General features: G+C 43.0%; 2 protein-coding genes across 3 annotated transcripts in view; both read right to left on the bottom strand.

Moving 5' to 3' along the window:
* Positions 1-12,615, bottom strand: part of SERGEF (secretion regulating guanine nucleotide exchange factor) — a 237,539-nt gene extending 224,924 nt beyond the window's left edge. The window contains 5 exon segments of the mRNA XM_058688397.1: positions 724-784; positions 5,628-5,722; positions 7,425-7,580; positions 8,765-8,900; positions 12,383-12,615. Coding sequence (XP_058544380.1) covers positions 724-784; positions 5,628-5,722; positions 7,425-7,580; positions 8,765-8,900; positions 12,383-12,442 — 508 coding nt within the window. The 5' untranslated portion in view covers positions 12,443-12,615.
* A 5,492-nt stretch (positions 12,616-18,107) lies between these two features.
* The window catches only part of TPH1 (tryptophan hydroxylase 1), a 34,637-nt gene continuing 31,160 nt past the window's right edge, over positions 18,108-21,584 (bottom strand). For both annotated transcript variants that reach the window (XM_058688400.1, XM_058688399.1), the window contains exon 11: positions 18,108-20,299. In XM_058688400.1, coding sequence (XP_058544383.1) covers positions 20,125-20,299 — 175 coding nt within the window. In that variant the 3' untranslated portion in view covers positions 18,108-20,124. The remainder of the gene's footprint in view (positions 20,300-21,584) is intronic.

Below are 21,584 nucleotides of genomic sequence, written 5' to 3' on the forward strand. Positions count from 1 at the left end.
CCTCCCCTCCTCCACCTTCCCCAGGCCACGACTGGATGCATCCACACTTGAGCCTCAGCTGCCACAGCCAGTTAGGGCTGCACTTCACCCCACGAGAGTGGGAGCAGAAAAATGGGCCTGGGGAAGAAACAAGGGCCACTGCTCTTCTGCAGATGACCACCTCTCTCCACTTGCCACCTTCAAACCTCACACACAGTGTCAGCCCTACGTCCCTCACCACCCTCTCACAGTACAGGAGACAAGCTCATTTGAAGCTTTTAAACTAATAAACATTAAAATGCACTAGGCAAGCAGTGGAGTTCACAGCAAAGAATGTGGGCCTTGGAAACTACACCACCTCAGACTCTGTTCCCAGCTCTACCTTTTACTACCTTACCCCCTGTGTAACCTTAGACAAGCACTTCAGCCTCTTCGGACCTCAGTTTCCTCACATGTAAAAATGTAACTCACATCACTTCAGGGTTGTGAGGATTAAATAAGGTATTAATTAAATCAAGAGAACCTAGCATCATGCCTAGAACATAATAAAGAGCTAGAAAACTTCATTTCTTTCCACCCTACCTGCTAAAGATTTCCCACATGACTTTGGCCTTATGTCCTCTCCTTTTAATCAGAAATGCAGCACAGCAGGACATTCTGAATTACTCCTTAAAGTTTGTTTGCTGTAAAGTGCTGCTTCTCCTAGTGATGTCCCTATTTTGAAAATAAAAGCAAAATGATCACCTGTAGCAGCTAAAGCATGCCTCAGTCCAGCAGCAATGCAAACAACCTTCTCTTTCAGGAGCTGTGAAAACAAAGAAAAGGGCTGAGGTCTTAGAATCACCCATCTGCAAAATGCTTTGGAATTTATGCCCTGACACAATGCAGCACAGCCCTCATTACATGTCTGATTGGTTTAGAGTCCCCAACTCCCAACATTTCCATCCCTCCATACTTCTGTATGTATCCCTAAAAGGAAAAATCTCTTAAAAATAATATATCACAATGTGTCTCAGGGCCGCAAGGGACCTTCAAAGTCATCCAGTCCAGGAGTTGGCAAAAGTTTCCAATAAAGACCACATAGTAAATACTTTAGACTTTGCAGGCCATATGGTTTATGTCATAGTACTCTACTCTGCCATTGTAGCATACAAGCAGCCACAGACAATACATGAATGAATGGGCATGGCTACATTCCAATGAAGATTTATTTACCAAGGGTTCTAGCTGGACGGCCTTTGATTTAGTCCAATCTCTATTCAATGCCAGATCCCTTCCACAACCCCCCACAAATCATCATCCAACCCCTGCCAAGCACCTACTTCCTCTGGCACAGCCTCACTACTTCCCCAGGTGCCTATTCCATCTTTGTGCAGTTCCATTTATCTCCTTAGGTGGAGCCAAACATCTGCCTACAGCTTTTCACAATGCTTTCCAAAGACATGAAGACCACTGTCATGTCCTCTCTGAGATATCTTGTGGTGACTTTAAAACTAAGTCTTCAAATTCTTTGAGACCCATCCCTTCAAGATGTGGAGCTGGAGCTTAATTCCCCTCTTGCTGAATGTGGTCTGGACTAAGCAACTTGCTTCTAGTGAAAAGAATAAAGAAGTGATGAGTGGCTTAGAGACTAGGTGATAAAAGGCACTGAGTCTTCCTGCTTGGCCTCACTCTCAAATCACTCCTGGAGGAAGCCAGATGCCATGTCTGAACAACCCCATAGAAAGGCACTGAACCTCATGAGTTGCAACCTCATGAGACCAGCTAAGCTGTGGCCAGATTTCTGAACCTCAGAAACTAAGATAGTAAATACCTGTTGTTTAAAGTTGCTAAATTTAGAGTAATTTATGCCACTGTAATAGATAACTAATACATATCTCTTCTTTTGGCCAAACATCCCCAATTCCATCAGTGATCCCCTGGTTTCAAATTCCATTCCCTTCTTGGTTTCTCTCCTCTAAATGTGCTCTGGTTACTCAATCTCCCTCTTTTAAAAGAGACTGTATAGGAGCACCTGTGTGGCTCAGTCAGTTAAGCGTCCAACTCTTGACTTTGGCTCAGGTCATGATCTCATGGTCATGAGATGGAGCCCCATGTCAGGCTCCATACTGGGCATGGAGCCTGCTTAAGACTCTCTCTCTCCCTGCCCCTCCCCTGGGCATGCGTGCATGTGTGTGTGTGCATGTGCACGCTCCCTCTCTCTTTCTCTGTCAAAAAAAAGTGGGGCGGGTCGGGGGGGGGGGGGTTGTATATGCATCAACCATGACCCATGTGCAGCTTTACTACATGTGTTTATTTACAGATCCACATGGCCTTCCTAAACTTTAGGACTCTCGATGGCAGGATCTAAGTCTTATTCACCTTTATGCCCAGGACCTAAGCACTAAATCAACAGAATACAACATCCCATATGCAGTCTGATTAGCACAAAAAAGGACAGGACTCTGGCTTCCCTTCTTTTAGAGACTATATTTCTGTTAATACAACCCACAACCACATTAGCTTTGGGGAAGATCAATTCTTACTACTACTACAACTTGAACATATTGTCCTTTAAGTATTTTCTCTTTAAAACAACAACAACTAAAGGGCTTTACATGTAGATTCAATCTCTTCAATCGCTTCAACTCACCTCCATTCCTTCCTCTCCATCCCCACTGCCATGGCTTTAGTTTGGACCAGGATCACCTCTTGTCTGGATTATTAGTAAGAGTGTCCTGAATAATCTTCCTCTTCACTACCCCTTCAGGCCCGACCTAACACACTGTTCTTACCGTTTGCCATGCACCACCTCCCTGACTGTCCCCTCCCCAATAGAATTTCTACCACTTCCTTATATTCTAGTCATACTAAACTGCTTGCAGTATCTCAAACCCTGATATTTCATGCTTCTACACCCTTGCTTACACAGTTCCTTCTGTCTGGAATGCTCTTCTTTTGTATCTATTCTATGCATCCTATCTCAAGTCAGGTAAATTTCTACTCAACTTTCAAGACTCTGCATAAGCCTGTTCTCACTCCACCTCCCCCTAGAAAGACTTAAAATATTCCCTCCTTTGAGGCTACACCTGCATCTACCATAGTTTAACATTTAGGTGTCTCTATATCTAATATGTACCACTAAACTCTAAGACTCTCAAATGCTAACATGTACCACTAAATTCTAAGACCTCAAATACTAAGACCCTCACCTTTGTCCCCACTGCCTAAACCCAGCACCTATATACCCAATAGTTGCTATTAAATAAATGAATGAATTTCTACTATATTTCACTTTGCCACATTCCTCCCATTGTTCAAGAGGATACAGCCTTGATGTATCCCAAATGTTTTCACCTCCTGATTCTGTCATCCAACGTATTTTAACCATTGTTTTCCTCTGTCTTCTTTAATCATGTGACCTAAGCTAAATTAATTACAATGTATATAGGTTCTTAAAAAAACCATCTAGGGGCGCCTGGGTGGCTCAGTCGGTTGAGCGTCCGACTTCAGCTCAGGTCACAGTCTCGCGGTCCGTGAGTTCAAGCCCCGCGTCGGACTCTGGGCTGATGGCTCGGAGCCTGGAGCCTGTTTCAGATTCTGTGTCTCCCTCTCTCTGACCCTCTCCTGTTCATGCTCTGTCTCTCTCTGTCTCAAAAATAAATAAACGTTAAAAAAAACGTTAAAAAAAAAAAACAAAAAACCATCTATTTGTAATTGGCAACTGTAACACTTCCTACAACAGTGACTATAGAGTCTAGATTTCTGTGTATATCATGTGCTACATACTCAATGTTTCTGTGCCCCTGAAATTCATATATTGAAACCTATTACCCAGTGTGATAGTATTTGCAAATGGGGTCTTCTGGAGGCTATTAATTAGGTCATGAGAATGGAGCCCTCATGAATGGGATAAATGCCCTTATAAGAAAGGCCCCAGAGGGCAACTCTGTCCAGCGAAATAAGTGTTTATGAACAAGGAACTGGGTCCTCACTAGACACCAAATCTGCCGATACCCCAATCTTGTACTTCTCAGCCTCCAGAAATGTGAAAAATAAATGTTTGTTGCTTAAGCCATTCAATCTATGGTATTTTTGTTACAGCAGCCCAAACACACTACAACATGGTGGAGATCATGACCTCAAATACTATCCCACAGACCAGCAATTGTATTTCAGCAACATGACAGGAGCTGACCAAGCTCTCTCCAGTGAAAACAGATCTCCCACTCTGAGTCAGAGTTCAAGAAAATTAGCTAGACGTGAGCAGCTTAGGTGGTGAACTCATTTTAGATCCCAGCATATTTCTTTCAAAATTCCATAGCCCTCTTGTGACTACTTATCATATAAATGTCACAAAAATGTGTACATTTTAAATATGATGCAGAGGAAAGGGCTCTGAACTAGGGCCAGGAGTCCTGTCTAGTCCTGTGCTGTCCACTATGAAGCCACTAGCTACATGCAGGTACTAAAGAGCCGAAATGTGAGTAGGTATGAACTGAGATCACTCACAGTACAACATGCACACCAGAGTTCAACTTAGTATAAAGTAGAGAATATAGGGGCGTCTGGGTGGCTCTGTTGGTTGAGCGTCCAACTCTTGATCTCAGCTCCGATCATGTTCTCACAGTTCATGGAATCAAGCCTGCATCAGGTTCCATGCGGATAGGACAGAGCATGCTTAAGATTCTCCCTCTCTTTCTGCCGCTCTCCCACTAGCATGTACACATACACACTCTCTCTCTCAAAATAAATAATCTTAAAAAAAATGGAGAACATAAAGTATCTCATTAGGAAATTTTTACATTAGTGACATATAAAATGAAATAATCCATTGAATACACTGGATTTATTAAAATTAATTTCACCTACACGCCACAATATGAATGAAACTTGAAACATCATATGAAATGAGAGAAGCCAGATACAAAAAGCCACATATTGTATGATTCCATTTATATGAAATGCCCAGAATAGCAAATCCACAGAGACAGATTAGTGGTTGCCAGGGGCTGGGGGAGGGCAGAATGGGAAGTAATTGCCATTGGGTACACAGTTTCTTTCTTGGTGATGAAAATGTTCTAAAATTAGATAATGCTGATGGCTGCACATCTCTGTGAATCTACTAAAAACCACTGAATTATACATTTTTAAAGGGTAAATTCTATGGCATGTAAATTACATCTCAATAAAGCTGTTATTTTTAAAAATTAATTCCATTTGTTTCTCTTTACTCTTTGAATAGTGCTACTAAAAATTTTAAGTTACGTATGTGACTCACACCATATTTTTACTGGGCGCTACTGGCCTATATACTATTTGCCAAGCTTAGGGTCTTTAGGTAAGTCGCTTCTATCAGGACCTGTTTCTAACATAGTTCCCATTATTACTAGGTTTAGTATTGTGAAATGTCATTAATATGCCTTTATGACATATATTACCTTCATTGTTTTATTTCACAAACATTCATAATGTGTATGAGGACTAACAGAGGTTTTTCACTAACAGCTTCCATCCCCCCAACCTAATCCTTCCCAGAAGAACCTAAGTTTTTCAACTTAAATTCTAAGTGGCCCATGGCTTTTCAGGGATCCAGCCAGTCTCTTAGTCTGGGGAGGGACACGCTTCAACAGTACGTGGGTCAGCTATATATGAGGTGCCATCCTTACCTCAATGGCCTGGGGAACCACACATCTTCGAGGGCCATGAGGAACTCCTAACTGGCCGAAGGAGTTGGATCCACATGACAGAACTTGACCATTTTCTGCAAAATTCAAATATTTAAGTCATAACCTCAGAAGTAAGGTATCTTTGACCAGTGAGTAAATGTTGAAGGATGGGAGGAGCAAAGGGAATGAGAGGAGGAAGAGGGGCTTACACTTTAGCACATTCAAACCACAGTCCCTGCTTTTATTGTTCCTCTAGGAATAAAAACACTAGGCACTGGGCTAAGCATTTTACAGATTCTCTATCACACTACCTAATTAATGGCAGCTTATCTGTTATAGAACATTAGCCTGGGGCTGGGATGGGATACTGATGCCCCACGCCCCACTTTGCATGTTTCCATGTGACATAATTTTCATTATTTTAACACTCCAGGCCTCTGTCCCTGCCCCTTCGTATGCTCCCTGCTTTCCAGGAGAAAAGGGGTAACTTAACCAACTGATAAGTTTGGGAGAAGGAACAGCATGTGTGGCTTGGCACCTTCCTCTCAGGTACTCTAGACTGATGCACAGTAAGTGTTTCCCCTACAGAGATAACCTACTGTTTGCAGAATAACTCTGGATCAGAGGAGCATTAGCAGAAGCACTTGGCCTGACCATTAACCCTGTTCTCCAACATAGCCTTTGTCAGTGAAAAGCCAACAGTGTGATCTCCAGCTATCTGACTGCTCTCCACCTTTCTCACAATTGGTTCCAAAAGTGAGCAGGAAATGGAGTGTTATTCACAGACTCCCTACAACCCCAACATGGTCCACAAAAAGCACTTCAGAAATGATGGCTACTATTCAGGGTTATTAGTACCAAATTCAGCACCTATTACAGAATCCCTCTGCAAAAGAGAGATGCTGATGCCTGAGCAGGGTTTTGAAGAAAGGATATGAGTCATCAGAAAAAGGGACTGTTCCAGAGAGAGAACAACATTCTGCTTGGTATTTCTAGAAAGAAAAGTATGGAGAATGTGGAGAATAAAAGACAAGGCAACAACAGGGATAGGTAGGGAACAGTAATTGAAGCTATGTGTGGAAGTTTGGGATCTGAGCTGTGCACATAAGAATCCACAAGGGTGGGGTGGGGAGGATTTGGTCAGAAAATGCCCTTGCCAGATGACTGTGTCAAAGAGGGAGTCTAGTCAGAAACTATACATGGTCTTCTCCATCCAGAATGGCAAGCTAGACAGGGCAAAACTACTTCCAGGGAGAAGTCAGCTGACAAAAAGTAACTATTGCTAGCTGCTCCCAAGAGCATTATCCTATAACCCTTTGGCCATATCCCTCTACACCCTATTCTGCTATCCGGCTTTGCAGAGAGCAAAGAGTTGTGCCCAACCTTTTTTTTTTTTTTTTTTTTTTAAATCCTTCAGTGGGGAAAAGCTGCCATCACTGTTGTGTGACCGCTGATTTCCTCCTGCTTCCCCACCACATTTCCCCATGAGTAACCCTTCACTGGTACTAATGGCCAGCTAGCCCAGGCACACAGCTATCATGAATTTCTGGGACAGGAAGTAGCCACCAAAGGTGATCTAGTCTCTTCCCTAGTCTCTAGTAAAAGTTTTCCAGCCCCAAATTTTGATGTTCAAAGTCTCCTTGCCAAAGGCACCCACGACTTTCCTCAACAACCAAAGAGAAATTTGTATGTGTGTTTACACATAAAGAGACTTTCACTTAATCAGTATCACCACCATCGAGTTCTTCTCACCCAATGCCTTTGTGGTGATAAAGATTTACCCATGAGTGAACTCACCTGTGAGAATAATGGTAAAATCCCAGCCGCAGGCCACTTGTTGGACAGGACAGCCAAGGAGGGATCTGCAGGTGGTAAAATACAGAACATCTTCTGTGTGACCAAGCCCCAATTGCCCATCTTTGTTCAGGCCGCAAACAAAAAGGCCTCCTTCATCTGCAGAAAACAAAAGCTTTGGTGATGGTGTGCACGGGGGAAATTACAACTGTCAAAGTGAGTAAAAGGATTTTACTAATTAGCTGCAGTCACAAACCCAATAAATTTTTTCCCACCCGCGTTAATAAGCCATGTATGTTAATGTGCACTGGCCCAAATGGCATAGGGTGAAGGGGCTCAAGTCTAGTATCTATATGAAAACTCCAAGTCCTAGAGCAGTGGCCAATCACCAAATAGAGCTTCTACTATAATAAGAAAAGCCAACATTTATTTAGAACTTATAATATGCCAGGTATTCTTGTAAGAGCTTTATCTGTGGGGCCCATTTATCCTTTAGGCAGAATGCCTAGGGCCCACGATACTTTCAGAGGCCCACAAAAATGTTTTAATCTCATATTCTTCTAAAATAAAAAATAAATAAATGCAATAATAATGAATATACAATGCTAAATCTAGCCTGGATTATACTAATCTTTATATCAAAGCTGTCGTAAAATATAGTTCTTAATATTTCTTTATGGAAGAAGGGGTCCACAAAGGCAAGAGTGCCAAGGACCCATGAAAGTCATAATGCAGCCCTGTAGTTCACTGATTCGCTTCATTCATCATTATTATCCCCATGTAACAGAGGGGAAAGTGGCACAGAGAAATTAATTTGCCCAAGGCCACACAGCTAATAACAGAACCAGGATTTGAACCCAGGCAGTTGATTCCAGAACTCATGTTCTTAATCAGGATTCAATACAGCATCCTTTCCAGTATCATGGCACCTGGAGTACTCGTTAAGTACTATCATAGGTACTATGAAGGAAATTAAAGAAAATGCAAAGTTCTTGCTCTCAAGGAATATTCACTCTAACTGCAAAGACTTCTAACTCTAACATGTGAAAGTTAAATGGCAATATATTGTATGAAATGTGGTATATGTTGCAACTCCGCCATTAATTTGTCTTGTAACCTTAAGCAACTGGTTTTCCTCTCCAAGCCTCATTTGTATAAATGGGGGTGGAGAGCCTAGATCTCTGAAGGGCTTTCAGCTCTGACAATCTAGAATTCTCTGCTGGTAACTTGGCTTTTTCACAAAAATGTTTTCCTCTGCAAAATACAAAAGGATGAAAGATGGCAATACAATACGCTAGGGAGAAATGTCTAAATAAGAAATATCTACTCCAGAAGGATGTTACCTGTGACAATAGCAGAGTGGCCCCCTCCTCCTGTGATCCTCCTGACACATTCAGGTTTACAGAAGTCATTCAGTTGCTGGGGCAAAAGCACATCTTCCTTGTGGCCAAGGCCAAGTTGCCCGTAGCTATTTGCACCCTAGGGATAAATAAGGCAAGGATGAAAGAGTACAGGAAACACAACTGTCAATGTGCATTTACCTGTCCCTATCTTTCTCATCCTGACATACCTCCCAGAGCCTCTAACAGATGAGATTTCATAAGCTCATTCTTAAGAGGTTGCTATATGCAACCCATACTTAGACAGTGGCCCCATACCCAGAACACGACGATTTCCACATGAGAGGAGCTCTTAGCATCCACTATTTATCCAAAGATATTCCTCGCCTTCTCCTTCTAATGCCCCAGCCCACATGTGTTGCCTCTGGGAGACAGCATGGGAGTTCCTTGTGATAAAAGCCAATTCTCTAGGGAGGCTAAGAAAAGAAATAAGGAAAGGAAATAGCAGCCAAGTGGGTGGGAAATGCACTGGACTTGTCCCTTCTCATGCCCTCGCTGAGAAAACTGGCAAGGACTTCTTTAATCAAAGTTAGCTGAGGGCTTTGTGCCCTCAAGCAGGTCACCTCACTGTTATTTCATTGTACAGTGAAAGAGGTTGGCAATGATCTCTAAGGGCCTTTCCAAGTACAATGTTTTGAGACTCTAAGATTCACATGGTGAGATTCCTGTAAGGGAACAGATTTTCCCTTGGTGGGCAATATGTCTATCTTTGTTATTATGAAAAAACAGTCCAGAATCCCTAATCCAAAACTCTTGCTGCCAGATGTATTTCAGATTCAGGATTTTATAGACTTAAAAAAAATAATACTGTATACAAATCATATATACTGCTGCAAGGTCCAGGAGCAGCACCCCATAAGCAAAATAGTATTATTTCTGCAGTAAAAGGTACAAATACATTAACTGCGCATAGACTATAAATAGCATTATGTCAGGTCAGTTTGAGTTTTGGAGGTTTTTGTTTTGTTTTGTTTTGTTTTTTGTATTCAAACTTGAAGATAAAGAATTATAGACCTGCAGAAAAATCTTTAGATTTCAGAAGTCCTCATAATTCCTTATAATTACTCCTGGCTGGTTCTTCCTAGAGATAAGTAGTAAAACCTTCCAAATGTATTTGTTTTCTAAGATATTTTAATGAGGAAAAATAATTTAAAATAACTACCCAAAATACATACATACATACAAACTCCTGCCCCTCATGGTCTATTTCATAGCCATCCTGGGCTGCAAGGACTCCAAGCTGAAAAAGCAAGCTATGGAAGGGCACAGGTCCAAGAGGCCCTCAGGGGCAGTATTAGCTGCCAATTACTGACTGCTTCCTCAATACTTAGTATTCACCCTTAATTCTCACAATAACAGAGGAGACAGACATTTATGGCTCTCATTTTACAGATGAAGAAACTAAGTCTCAGAGAGGTTAAGTTGCATAGTTGCATAGCTGGGAAGGCAAGAAGTCAGATATGCCCTCCTCCTTTCACTAAGCTATACCACGTCCCTAAGGATTTTTGGTGAAATTCAGCCCGGAGCTTACCTGGCAAGACACTAACTGTATGACTGTATCTACAATAGCACCCCATCACTTTATTCCCTTTTTATGCTTTTTCTTCATAGAACTCCCTGACATTACATTTGCTTAGTTGTTTACTATCTACCTCCCCTACTGCAAAGTAAACTCAATGAGGGCAAGAACTTTGTTTTGTTCACTGCCATTTTCCCTGAAAATGCATCTGAAACTATGCTGCCCCAGAGAAAGTGTATATATATTTTAGAATGAATATAGTGAATGAATATATGATCTGATGAGGCCCTACCTAGGAAAGATCAAATGAAAGATGTGCATGCTGTGGAGTACATATGCACAGGATGTCTCCATCAGGCCAGAGATCTCTGTGGCTGCCCCATTACCAGGACTACAAGCTGTTGAACAGAAAGTGAGAGAGACACATGCACTTGGGGCTCAAATTATGGCACTCAATTTCTGAAACACAGCAAGAGGCCCAAAATCCAGGATAAAGCAAAACAAAGAAAAATTCAATACAACATGTTAGCCGTACTTGCCTCCCTTCCTTACAAACACTCCAGACATACTACACACACACACACACACACACACACACACACACACACACACACACAACCCCAAGGAGGTAAATTTCCCCTTGTTAGGGGAATTGTGTTCCCCTAAAATTAATTTGTTGAAGCCCTAGACTCCAGTACCTCAGAAGGTGACTGTATCTGGGGATAGGGCCTTTTAAAAGATAATTAAGGTTAAACGAGGTCATAAAGGTATGGCTCTAATCCAATATAGGAAGGAGACACAGGGATGCTCTCAAACACAGAAAAAGCCACATGAGGACACAGCAAGAAGGCGGCCATCTGCAAGCCAAAGAAGGAGGCCTCAGAAGAAAGTAAACCTGCCAGACACCTTGCTCTTGGACTTCTGGCCTCCAGAACTACAAGAAAATAAAATCCATTTTTTAAGACGTCTCAGTCTCTGGTATTTTTCTATGACAGCCCTAGCAAACTAACACACCCCTCCACACATATAATGCAGCGGGAAGGCCATCAGGCCTCCAAGCAGTAGACAAGGCCCTATCTGACACCCAGACCCCAGTCTCCCGCCTGGGAAAAGCCAGCACCAGCACCCACCGCAGGCACACATTCAACCCCAACTCCACCCCCGGCTCAAGTGCCACCCCAAAGACAGTACTTAGCCAGCCAGCCAACCTCAGGCCCCACGATCTCCCTTCTGCCGGTATATGCAGGCTTACACTCAACAAGTGCTGCCTGGTGCTGATCATTACCTTTTTTTGACTAGTCAAATACATGGTAGTTTTAACAGTAATCTAGGTGTTATCCCGCTCCCTCAACGCCAGAGCTGGGTCTTTCAGTTTTGTGTTTTCCCCCCAAAGACCAGCACATAGGCATACAAAAGGGTCTCATTCATTCATCCGTCCAAATATCTGCCAGGCACCGTGAACAAGACAGGCACAATACATCCCCCTCGTGACGCTTCTAGCGAAAGAGACTGACATTAAGCAGACACCCACGCCCCCAACACAGGCAAGATCCGGTCACAGACGAAGATCAGCAAATGTGCACGGCCAAATGCTGCAGGCCTCGCAGCAAACGGTGCTCTCGCCAGGCTGGGGCGGGGCTGGGAAGGGGCCGGCATCCTCCGGGCAACGAGAGGGTGAGGAGCACAGGTGGCCTTACAATGGCTCCGGGACGGGGCGATACCTCCACGCCGTCTCTCCAGGCGCTAGCCCGGCCTGAGGGCTCTGGCGGAACCACACGCTCTGCCCAGGAGGCAGATGCTTCCCCCGGCGCCGCAGCCCCTCGGATTCGGACCCCACCAGCCAGCAGGCCCCTAAGTCACCCGTGAGGACCCCTGCCTCCCGACCCTCTCCTCCTCAGGCCCCAGCCCAGGGTCCTCCAGCCCAGAGCCCGGCCGGGACCTCAGCCACCAAGCCCACGACAGCCCACGCGGAGGCCTCCAGCTCCCATCCCTTCAGCGCCCCTCAGTCCCAGCGGCCCCGGCCCGGGGGCGGAGTCACGTACCCAGGCGAAGAGCACTGCCGCCTCCGGGGCGGCCTCGGAGGCTCTTGGCTCGCGCTCCATGTGGGGACGCTATGCCGGCGCTTCCGGGAGGGGTCGGAGGTGGAGCCCGCCAGGGGAGGGATTAGTAACTGGGGTGTGGGGTTGACGGGGGAGGGGTCTGTGGTTGGGAGGAGCCGATGAGGGGGCGGAGTCTGTGGCGAAGGCGGGGCCATAGCTGGGAAGAGGAATGAGGTGGGGGCGGGGCTGGCCCGAGGGAGGGGGTCTATAGTGGGCGCGGGGCCGGCGCTGGGGAAGGGTCTGCCGAGGGAGAGGGACGGGCGCGGGGGTGGGGCCGTCGCTGGGGCGTGGTCTGTTGTGGGGGCGGGGCCGGAGCGGAGAAGGGCCCGCGGGAGCCCCTTAATGGCTCTGGAGTCGCCTCCCAGTCACTCCGCCCGGGCGCGCTCTGAGTGAGTCAGCCTCCCGCCTCCAGCCTTGCAGTGCCTCTGTGCTTCTCTCTCCCTTCCCTTGCACTCTATTTTTAGTAATATACGAGTGCACTACGCTCCTTCACGTTTTTATTTCTTTGGAGTCCCAAGATAGCCTGGAAGGACAGACAGGGCAGGGATTGTATCACCTTTTGACCGGGAAGAAATTGAGCCTGGGAGGGGTGGAAAGGGTCCCCTCCAGTGTCTTAGCGGAGCTGCCTTTGGATCTGCTTTGGTGTGTGTTTGCAAAATCTGAGAAAGCTCTTTGATTAACGAGTGTGTAGGAACTTAGACCTCGGGACACTGAACTGAGGAGGCTGGTTCTCATGAATTCCTGCCAGGGCAGCCTTCTAACCCTCAGCGCGCAGAGCACGGTCCTGCCCTGATTCCGATCATCAATACTGGATAATATTCACCCAACAAAGGTTTTCATATAAAATGGCTTTTATCAGATACCCTTCTACACTACTAGTGGGAGCTAAACAAGTACAATTTTTCCGAAGGAAAATGGGGTAATGCATATTAGGAATATGAATGTAAACTACCCAGTAAATTCCACATCTGTTAATTTGTCACAAGAAAATAATCAGAGCCTTGCACTAAGTCTTAGAATGCAAGTTATTTGTTAGGGAGTTGTACATAATAGGAAAGAACTTATTACCTGAAAGTCCAAAATTAAATTGATTAAATTATGGCATAGCCATACAGTGAGTGGAATACTAGGTTGCCATTTAAAAAAATATGTTTTGGAAAGTATTAAATAAGGGAAGCGTTCATGATATGTCATAAAAGTATTATAGCAATATACTATAGCAATTCTACACACACACAAACACATAGACTCAGGGTGGTGGATTACAGCTGAATTTTATTTTCTTTGCTGTACTTTTTTTGTACATAACCTGCATTTTCCAAGACATACATAATCTTGTGGGTACAAATGGGGTCACATTAAAGATAATTCGGGGCACCTGGGTGGCTCAGTCGGTTAAGCCTCCAGCTTCAGTTCAGGTCATGATCTCACAGTTGGTGGGTTCAATCCCTATGTCGGGCTCTGTGCTAACAGCTCAGAGCCTGGAGCCTGCTTCAGATCCTGTGTCTCCCTCTCTCTGCCCCTCCCCTGCTTGCTCTCTCTCTCTGTCTCTCTCTCTCTCTCAAAAATAAACATTAAAAAAAATTTTTAAGATGATAATCCATATTCACTAGTTCTTGACCTCCTCTGCTGACGTAAGCCTCCAGTTCTCACCACCCTTTATGCCTGGGAGCCCTGGAATGTATGTATCTCCAGGGAGCTCTTTCTTGTTCTTTCACACCAACCACTCCTTAGCATTTCTGCCTGTAAGTCCACTTGAGGGCAGCACCTCACTTTTTCCTCTCTCCCAGACTGAGGCATCTTGAGAACATCCATGACCATGCTAAGAAAGATACAAATTTGTGAGAGAAATGTCTAGAAACCAGCATATGACTTCCAGACTATAAAGAGTTTGGAGAGGCAGAGAGAATTCTGATAGGATGTAGGGGGACTGTTGTCAATGTGCTTTGAGCTCCACCCATCTCATGTCTCAGGAAAGGGTGCTTCCGCAGAACCACTTAGAGAGCTTGGTATGTATCCCTCCAGTCTGAAGCCTGGGCAGTCTGTAGATTTGTGCTGAGAAATCCGGTGGCTTGTGGCCAGATAACTACTCTGATAGTTGAGCGAAGAGAGATTGATACTTTGGACAGGTCTTTCATACCCAGAGTATCTCCCAAGCAAGTATTTCCCACTCTGGAGCAGTTTGGCCAGGGGGTGGTTTTAGACCCTGTCCAGAGGAATTTCTGGAAGGGTGAAGGGACACCCCAATAGAGTTAACCACTAGATTCCTAGAGAGTGAGGGAGATGAATACAACAGCCCAGTCAGAGAGGTAGATTGACCCACATCCAGAGATTCCCAAGAAATAAGAAGGTGGGAAGGTCTTCCAAAACACCCACAGAGAATGAGTCAGCACTAAATACTTACCAAGTACAGAAAGCACTGATGCCACTCACGACTGTATCAAACCAAACAGAACTTTCTATTCATTGCCTCTCCTCCCCACCACCATTCCCAAACCCTGGAGGAGCCAGAGGCATCCTAGTGAGTGGGCACAGAGGAACAAGAAAGAGAGAAATTAGAAGCCAAGGACTGAAAATGAGCAGAAAATTCGAGGCCAGGACCTGAGATTTCAGCTGAAGGGGCAAGTAGAGCTATCCACAGAGTCAGTTTTGATAGAGAGAAGGTCTGGAAGGATACAATTTCACCCCTTGAATGTACATGCATCTATATTTCAGTTAACTTACAGTTACATTATTACATCTTTTAATACAATTTCTTGGAAGTGTTGAGATGTTGTCACTATTTCAACTACATACATGTCACTGAGTACCTCTTCCCACTAGCAGCCTGGTTGAGTGGCAGTTCCTGAATGGGGCCAAACTATTTGATGATATCAATTTCAAATGCCTTTTTTCCCCTTAAGAGGAAAGTATAAAGTACTTTGGGACCACCTAGACTATATCTATGTACCATGCAAATTAAGAAATGTTTTCCTTTAGATTATCTTCTTTTATAGATGAGAAAAACCGAGGCTCAAAGAAGTTAGATAATTTACTCCCAGGTTAGATTCCCATTTTTTTTTTTAACGTTTAATTTTGAGAGAGAGAGAGAGAGAAAGAGAGAGAGAGAGACAGAGTGCAAGCAGGGGAGGTGCAGAGAGAGAGGGAGACACAGAATCCATAGCAAGCTGCAGGATCTGAGCTGTCAGCACAGAGTCCAATGCGGGGCTCGAACTCACAAACAGTGAGATCATGACCTGAGCCGAAGTCGGACCGACTGAGCCACCCAGGCGCCCCAGATTTCCATTTTTGATACAGGCGAATTAGTTAGCTGCAGATCAAGCCTCTCACAAGAACAACTAGAAAAGCTGGGGGATAGTATTTTAAAAATCTATTTCAAGTCATTGGAAAATTATCAAAGCAGCCAGAACTTCAAGGGCCAAGATCTGGAAGCTGAGAGTTTATATTTGGCACTGCTTTTCCACTTGAAGTGTTTGCTAATTAGCAAGTAGTGACTTGGAGGCTAAGAAACTGGGCTGAAAGCTGCAGCTGAGAAGCTGAGAAGCTGAACAGTACTTTCAGCAATCTTATAAGGGGTGAGGAGAATGACAGGAGGAGGGGACAAAAGTAGGCATCCAGGGTCCCCAAAGAGAAGCCCTCGTACACACCCATAGCTTTCCTTTGGGATCCCTAAAGCACTGCACCCTGAGAGTAGAGTGAACCGGAAATAGACCAGCCCTCACAAAGACTGAAGTTCAGCTTCAAATTAGCTTAATCCCTAATTGGACTAAGAAGATCTTGCATGCCATTATATACTGCCTGTTAGAAGCAAAAGTGAATTCCTTCTGGAAGAAGATAAAGTCATCCAGAAGCTATGGGAGATCCTGGATCAGGACAGTGAGTGTATTAATGATTCTTTACATCTGGATAACAAGTTTCTTTTTACAATATCCTTTTACAACATAATTCCTCCAATAACTCAATGAAGTAGATTTAGCTAATGATACAGATGAGGAACATGAGATTGAGACTTTATCAAAAATTCCAAAAGTAGTTACTAAATTCCAAGTGTGTTGGGTTTCCCTTATATCTCATATTCATAAGCTTTTCAAGAAGTATAGGAATGTTATAAATTTCTTAAACTTATAAAATTGCTAATATATATTGAAATCTGTTTTTAACATGTTTGACAAAAAAAGGCTACATTAAGAACATGAATTTTGTGTCCATTTATTATTATCTGCTTGAATAACAAACTTGCAAATCATAAATGTATATTACATAGTACAATAAACACTAGACTGAAATGGACCACAGCATCTTTATACATTTCCTAGAAATTACTATATGGACTCTATTATGTGTGCCTTTAAAGAACTCCAGGATTTTTTCCTTTTTCAGTTTTGAAGCCAACTTACAAAGTAAGTATAATTGTGTACATTCTGGTGTGTCATTACAATATATAACTCCAAATTACAACATAGGCAGATTAAGAAATATAGGTATTCTGACAACCAGCTAGATTTTAGAGCTTTCTTCAAAAAGTCAGAAAGATACCACCTACATCTTTAAGTATTAAGTCACTGATTAAGAATTATAAACCAGGGGCGCCTGGGTGGCTCAGTCGGTTAAGCGGTCGACTTCGGCTCAGGTCATGATCTCGCAGTCCGTGAGTTTGAGCCCCGCATCGGGCTCTGTGCTGACAGCTCAGAACCTGGAGCCTGTTTCAGATTCTGTGTCTCCCTCTCTCTCTGCCCCTCCCCTGTTCATGCTCTGTCTCTCCCTGTCTCAAAAATAAATAAAACGTTAAAAAAAAAAAATTAAAAAAAAAGAAGCCCTAGCCTTCTGAGATAATTAAAAAAAAAAAAAAGTATTATAAACCAAACTTTCGACTCAATTCTATTCTCATATTGGAGTAAATATTAACATATTCTTAGATGCCTTAAAGACATATATTTAAAATATTTATTTAAAATTCTAAGACTCTCAGGACTCCTGATGTACCAAATAAATATCACAAGCCCAGAGGTTAGAAGAACTAAAATCAATCATTAAATATTTCCATTATTCTGAAGTTATAAGTAATATTGATTGTGCTCTAACACTGATTTTAGTGTGCTTTATGCAGAGTGGTTTTAAATACCACAATCTTAAAATTCAAAAACTATGATTCTTTATACCATGATCAAAGCTATATGAAAATAACCAAATATGATATGCATAACTTGCTATTAATTGTTATCTATCATGGTTTTCTTACAGATTTCCTTGCAACCAAATTCACTAACTATAAACTAGCTAATCAATATTTTAAATGATTTTAGATTTGCTGACTTAGATCTATTACTATCAAAGGTATATTAAGTTATACTTAACTAAAATTATAAGTAATGTAAAAATCTGAAATAGCATGAATTACTCTTCCCAGTTCTATTTCCTTGTATGACCTAAAATTAAAAAAAATTTTTTAAGTTTCTATAATTTCTTTTGTGGCCCTAAAATAAATGAAAAGATCTAGTGGTCTGTTGAGATACAATGTGTTAAATGGTATACCATTTGACTATTAATGTGAAAAAAAGTAAAGACAGTTTTTTAAGTACCTGATTAAGAATGAATAATTGGCTACAAATATGACCCATAATATATCATTAACAGAAATGACATCACTGGGAGAGGAACCTGGTGGGGTGTAATATGCAGGTGATCCTGAGGTTTTTATTCATGAGTTCTTTTTTTTTTAACCTATTGAGTGTGAGATACTTGGCAGGTCTACCGTGTTGTATAAACCCGTTTCATTCTATGTGGATGGTACCACAAGAAGTTGTACAACATTGGCCTGATTTATGGGACATCTAGATGGAAAATATCTAGCAGGCAGATGGACTTAAGAGGCAAAAATTCAACAAAGATCTCAAGGTTAGAATTGCAAACACGGGAGTCATACAAAATAATAATTGAAGTCATGGATGTGGATAACATTTCCCATAAAGAGATGGCAGAAAGAGAAGACCAAAGACAGAAGAAACTTGAGGAGGGAGTGGGGAAGAGAAAAGGAGCAAATTAAACAGACACAGCACGTATTGAGGAGTCCAGCTTCACCTGCTTGTATCAGGCCCCCTCCCTGTACTACACAGCAGACACCACATAAAAACCAGTCCTTGCACCCTTGCATTATTAGTGTCAGACCTAAAATGGTCTTCTTGACCTTTCTCACATCCCATTTCCTCAGCCGTTTCCCCACCCTCCACCCTTATGCCTTGACTCCCTATTTACAGTCTCACCTTAAACCTTGGAAATGAAGTGCCCAACATCAGTTTTCCAACATTAACTTTGTGCTTCTCTCACCTGTCTCAGTTTGAACTCTCCATTTGACAATATCATCTTCTGCTAACCTAAGGGCAAATCCCATCATGATACGCTGCACGTCTGAGTATAGGGCCTTGCAAATGCCTGGCCTCCAAGTTCCCCGTTGGACCCATGAGTAGAACAGATAATCTGAAACAAAATCAGCATGGGGCATCTGGGTGGCTCAGTCAGCGTCTGGCTTTGGCTCAGGTCATGATATCATGGTTCGTGGGTTTGAGCCCCTCAGTGGGTTCTGTGCTGACAGCTCAGAGCCTGGAGCCTGCTTCAGATTCTGTATCTCCGTCTCTCTCTGCCCCTCCCCTGATCATGCCCTGTTTCTCTGTCTCAAAAATAAAATAAACGTTTAAAAAAAAGTTTTAAAACAAAACCAGCATCATGCAGTGCCTTAGAAAACAAAGGGTCTCACTCAAGGAGGATGGTCACATGGGAAGGGGCTCCCTAGTGCCCACCAAATAAAGTCCCAAATTCATAACCTGGTCTTGAGGATGATGCCCTAATCAACCTTTCCAGATTTAGCTACTCCTATTTCCTTACAAGATACCATACTTGAAACTAGACTACTTGTTCTTTATGAGGTGTGCTTCATGTGGAAAGGTCTCTATACTTCTGCCCATGCTAGCAGTGGAGACAGTGGGTCTCCTGTTAACTTTATGGCTCTGAATGCGATCAAGCTTGGCACAAATCCAATGATAAGTAAGATACTTTAGAAATAAAAGGATCTTAGGTATCAATATGGGTCAGCTCCATGATACCCACCAAGGCATTTTAAATGATCATAAAGGTCATTTTACTCAAGAAAAATTAGGGAAAAGAGAATCAAGCTGGTATTAGATCTATCCATGGGGTTAAAAAACTTCTCTATAAAACATGAGTGGTCAGTCAGGGGCGCCTGGGTGGCTCAGTTGGTTAAGCGTCCAACTTCGGCCCAGGTCATGATCTCACGGTTTGTGGGTTCAAGCCCCACAAACCGGGCTCTGTGCTGACAGCTTGCTCAGAGCCTGGAGCCTGCTTCAGATTCTGTGTTTCCTTCTCTCTCTGCCCCTCCCCCACTCACTCTCTGTCTCTGTCTCTCAAAAATAAACAAAATGTTTAAAAAAAAATTTTTTTAAATGAGTGGTCAATGAATTGTATGGTATGTGAATCATATTTCACTAAGCTGTTACAAAAAAAAAAAATAGGTACTGGTATAGAGTATCCAGGTACAAATTTCCAAAGAACTAATTAAGGAATGGGAGTAGAGAATGTTGTTTGGCTACTGTCCCTCCATGACCAGGTCTTCAAGAAAAGCAGGAGCTGGCCCACAGGCCTCTCTCTGAATTGGCACTCAGATGCTCTCAGGATCAGATGCTCAGCTGCTTGCTGACCTTCGCAAGGGCATCACTGACAACATCAAGATCATGCTGCAGTTCATTCATGGCACTGGTTATGCTCTTGGTGTCTTTCAGGATCTGAATACTCCGTGTATATGGATTATACTTCACTCCAAACGGACGCTTAATTGTTTTGGTAAATTCTCTATTGAAGAAAACAAGTAAGAGGTAATCAATTTCTAGGAGGCAGAATGATGAAAACGGAATGAGCAACAGCAAACCTATTTCACACACTAGACAAAAGACACAGCCAATTTGACCTATTTCCCTACACTGCCTTTGCAGAGATCCCCTGGAATCCTACACAGGTAGGAAACCTAAAATTGTCATAGACACATCCACCCCTGCATTTCTAGGGAAAGATCCTGTGGATGACTGTATTAATGATGTATTCCTTTATATATCTCTTGGCTACGCTAAGGAGACCAACTACAGTAGCTTTATCAGTAGACAACGGGAGCCCTTGACCACCTAGTAACAGACTCCTCAGCTGTGATTTACATCACTACAGCTATACACACACAAACACACATACATGGAAACAGGCCAGAAACAGGCCAGGAGCCCTGCCTCCTGCACATGGACATTCTTTCTGTTTAGAATGTCATCCTCTAGCCGTTCTCAAATGACCTAACTTCTACCATGTCTTCACACATTAAAGTTCTGCCTTCTTTATCAGGCCAACATTTGAACCTCTCATTTGGCACCCCCAAGAACAATTGTGTTCAGGACCCCTAGGAACACACCTGAAGACAGCTGTACAGGAGTAAGGGCTGAAATGCAGCTTGCAGTCCAACTGGTCTACCCAGAAGGGACCCCTTTTTCTAGTCTGCACAAAGGGCTCATATGTGTTAGAGGAAGCCCTGCTAGTATTGTTATTTGGTTCTGTGCATGGCCTAACTCCTCGAGTAACAGAAAATCCCTGGAAGACAAGGAGCATGTCTTAAACCCCCATCTATCCCACAACGATCTCACAATGTGACCTCATGACACCTTCCAACAAGTGTTTTGTTAATTCTGCTTCTATAGCCCTACAGTCTTGGCCAAGGCCCTTATTTTCACCTGAAGTATTACAAAAATCTCCTAAGTAGTTTCTCTGCCTCCAATGTCCTCCTTTCTTAACAATACACTTAGCTGATCAATAGTTAAATAACACATAGCTTGATTGCATCACACTCTTATATGTTTCCATCTCCTTACCTTTTTTATGCTGTTCCTTAGCCTAAAACTTAACATACCTAAATCCTATTTATCCTCCAAGTGCTTTTTCAGATGTCATTAAGCTTTCCCTGTTCCTCCATGTGGAACAAATTGCTCCTGAATAAAATGGAGAACAAAGTTTCATCTGTATCGCTGTAAGGCTTCCTATGTTGTTACGTAGCAATTTGTATATAGTTTATTTTTCCTATTAGATTATAAACTCTGATGAG

The sequence above is a fragment of the Neofelis nebulosa genome, chromosome 10, assembly GCF_028018385.1.
Source record: "Neofelis nebulosa isolate mNeoNeb1 chromosome 10, mNeoNeb1.pri, whole genome shotgun sequence".
Taxonomy (NCBI): Eukaryota; Metazoa; Chordata; class Mammalia; order Carnivora; family Felidae; genus Neofelis; species Neofelis nebulosa.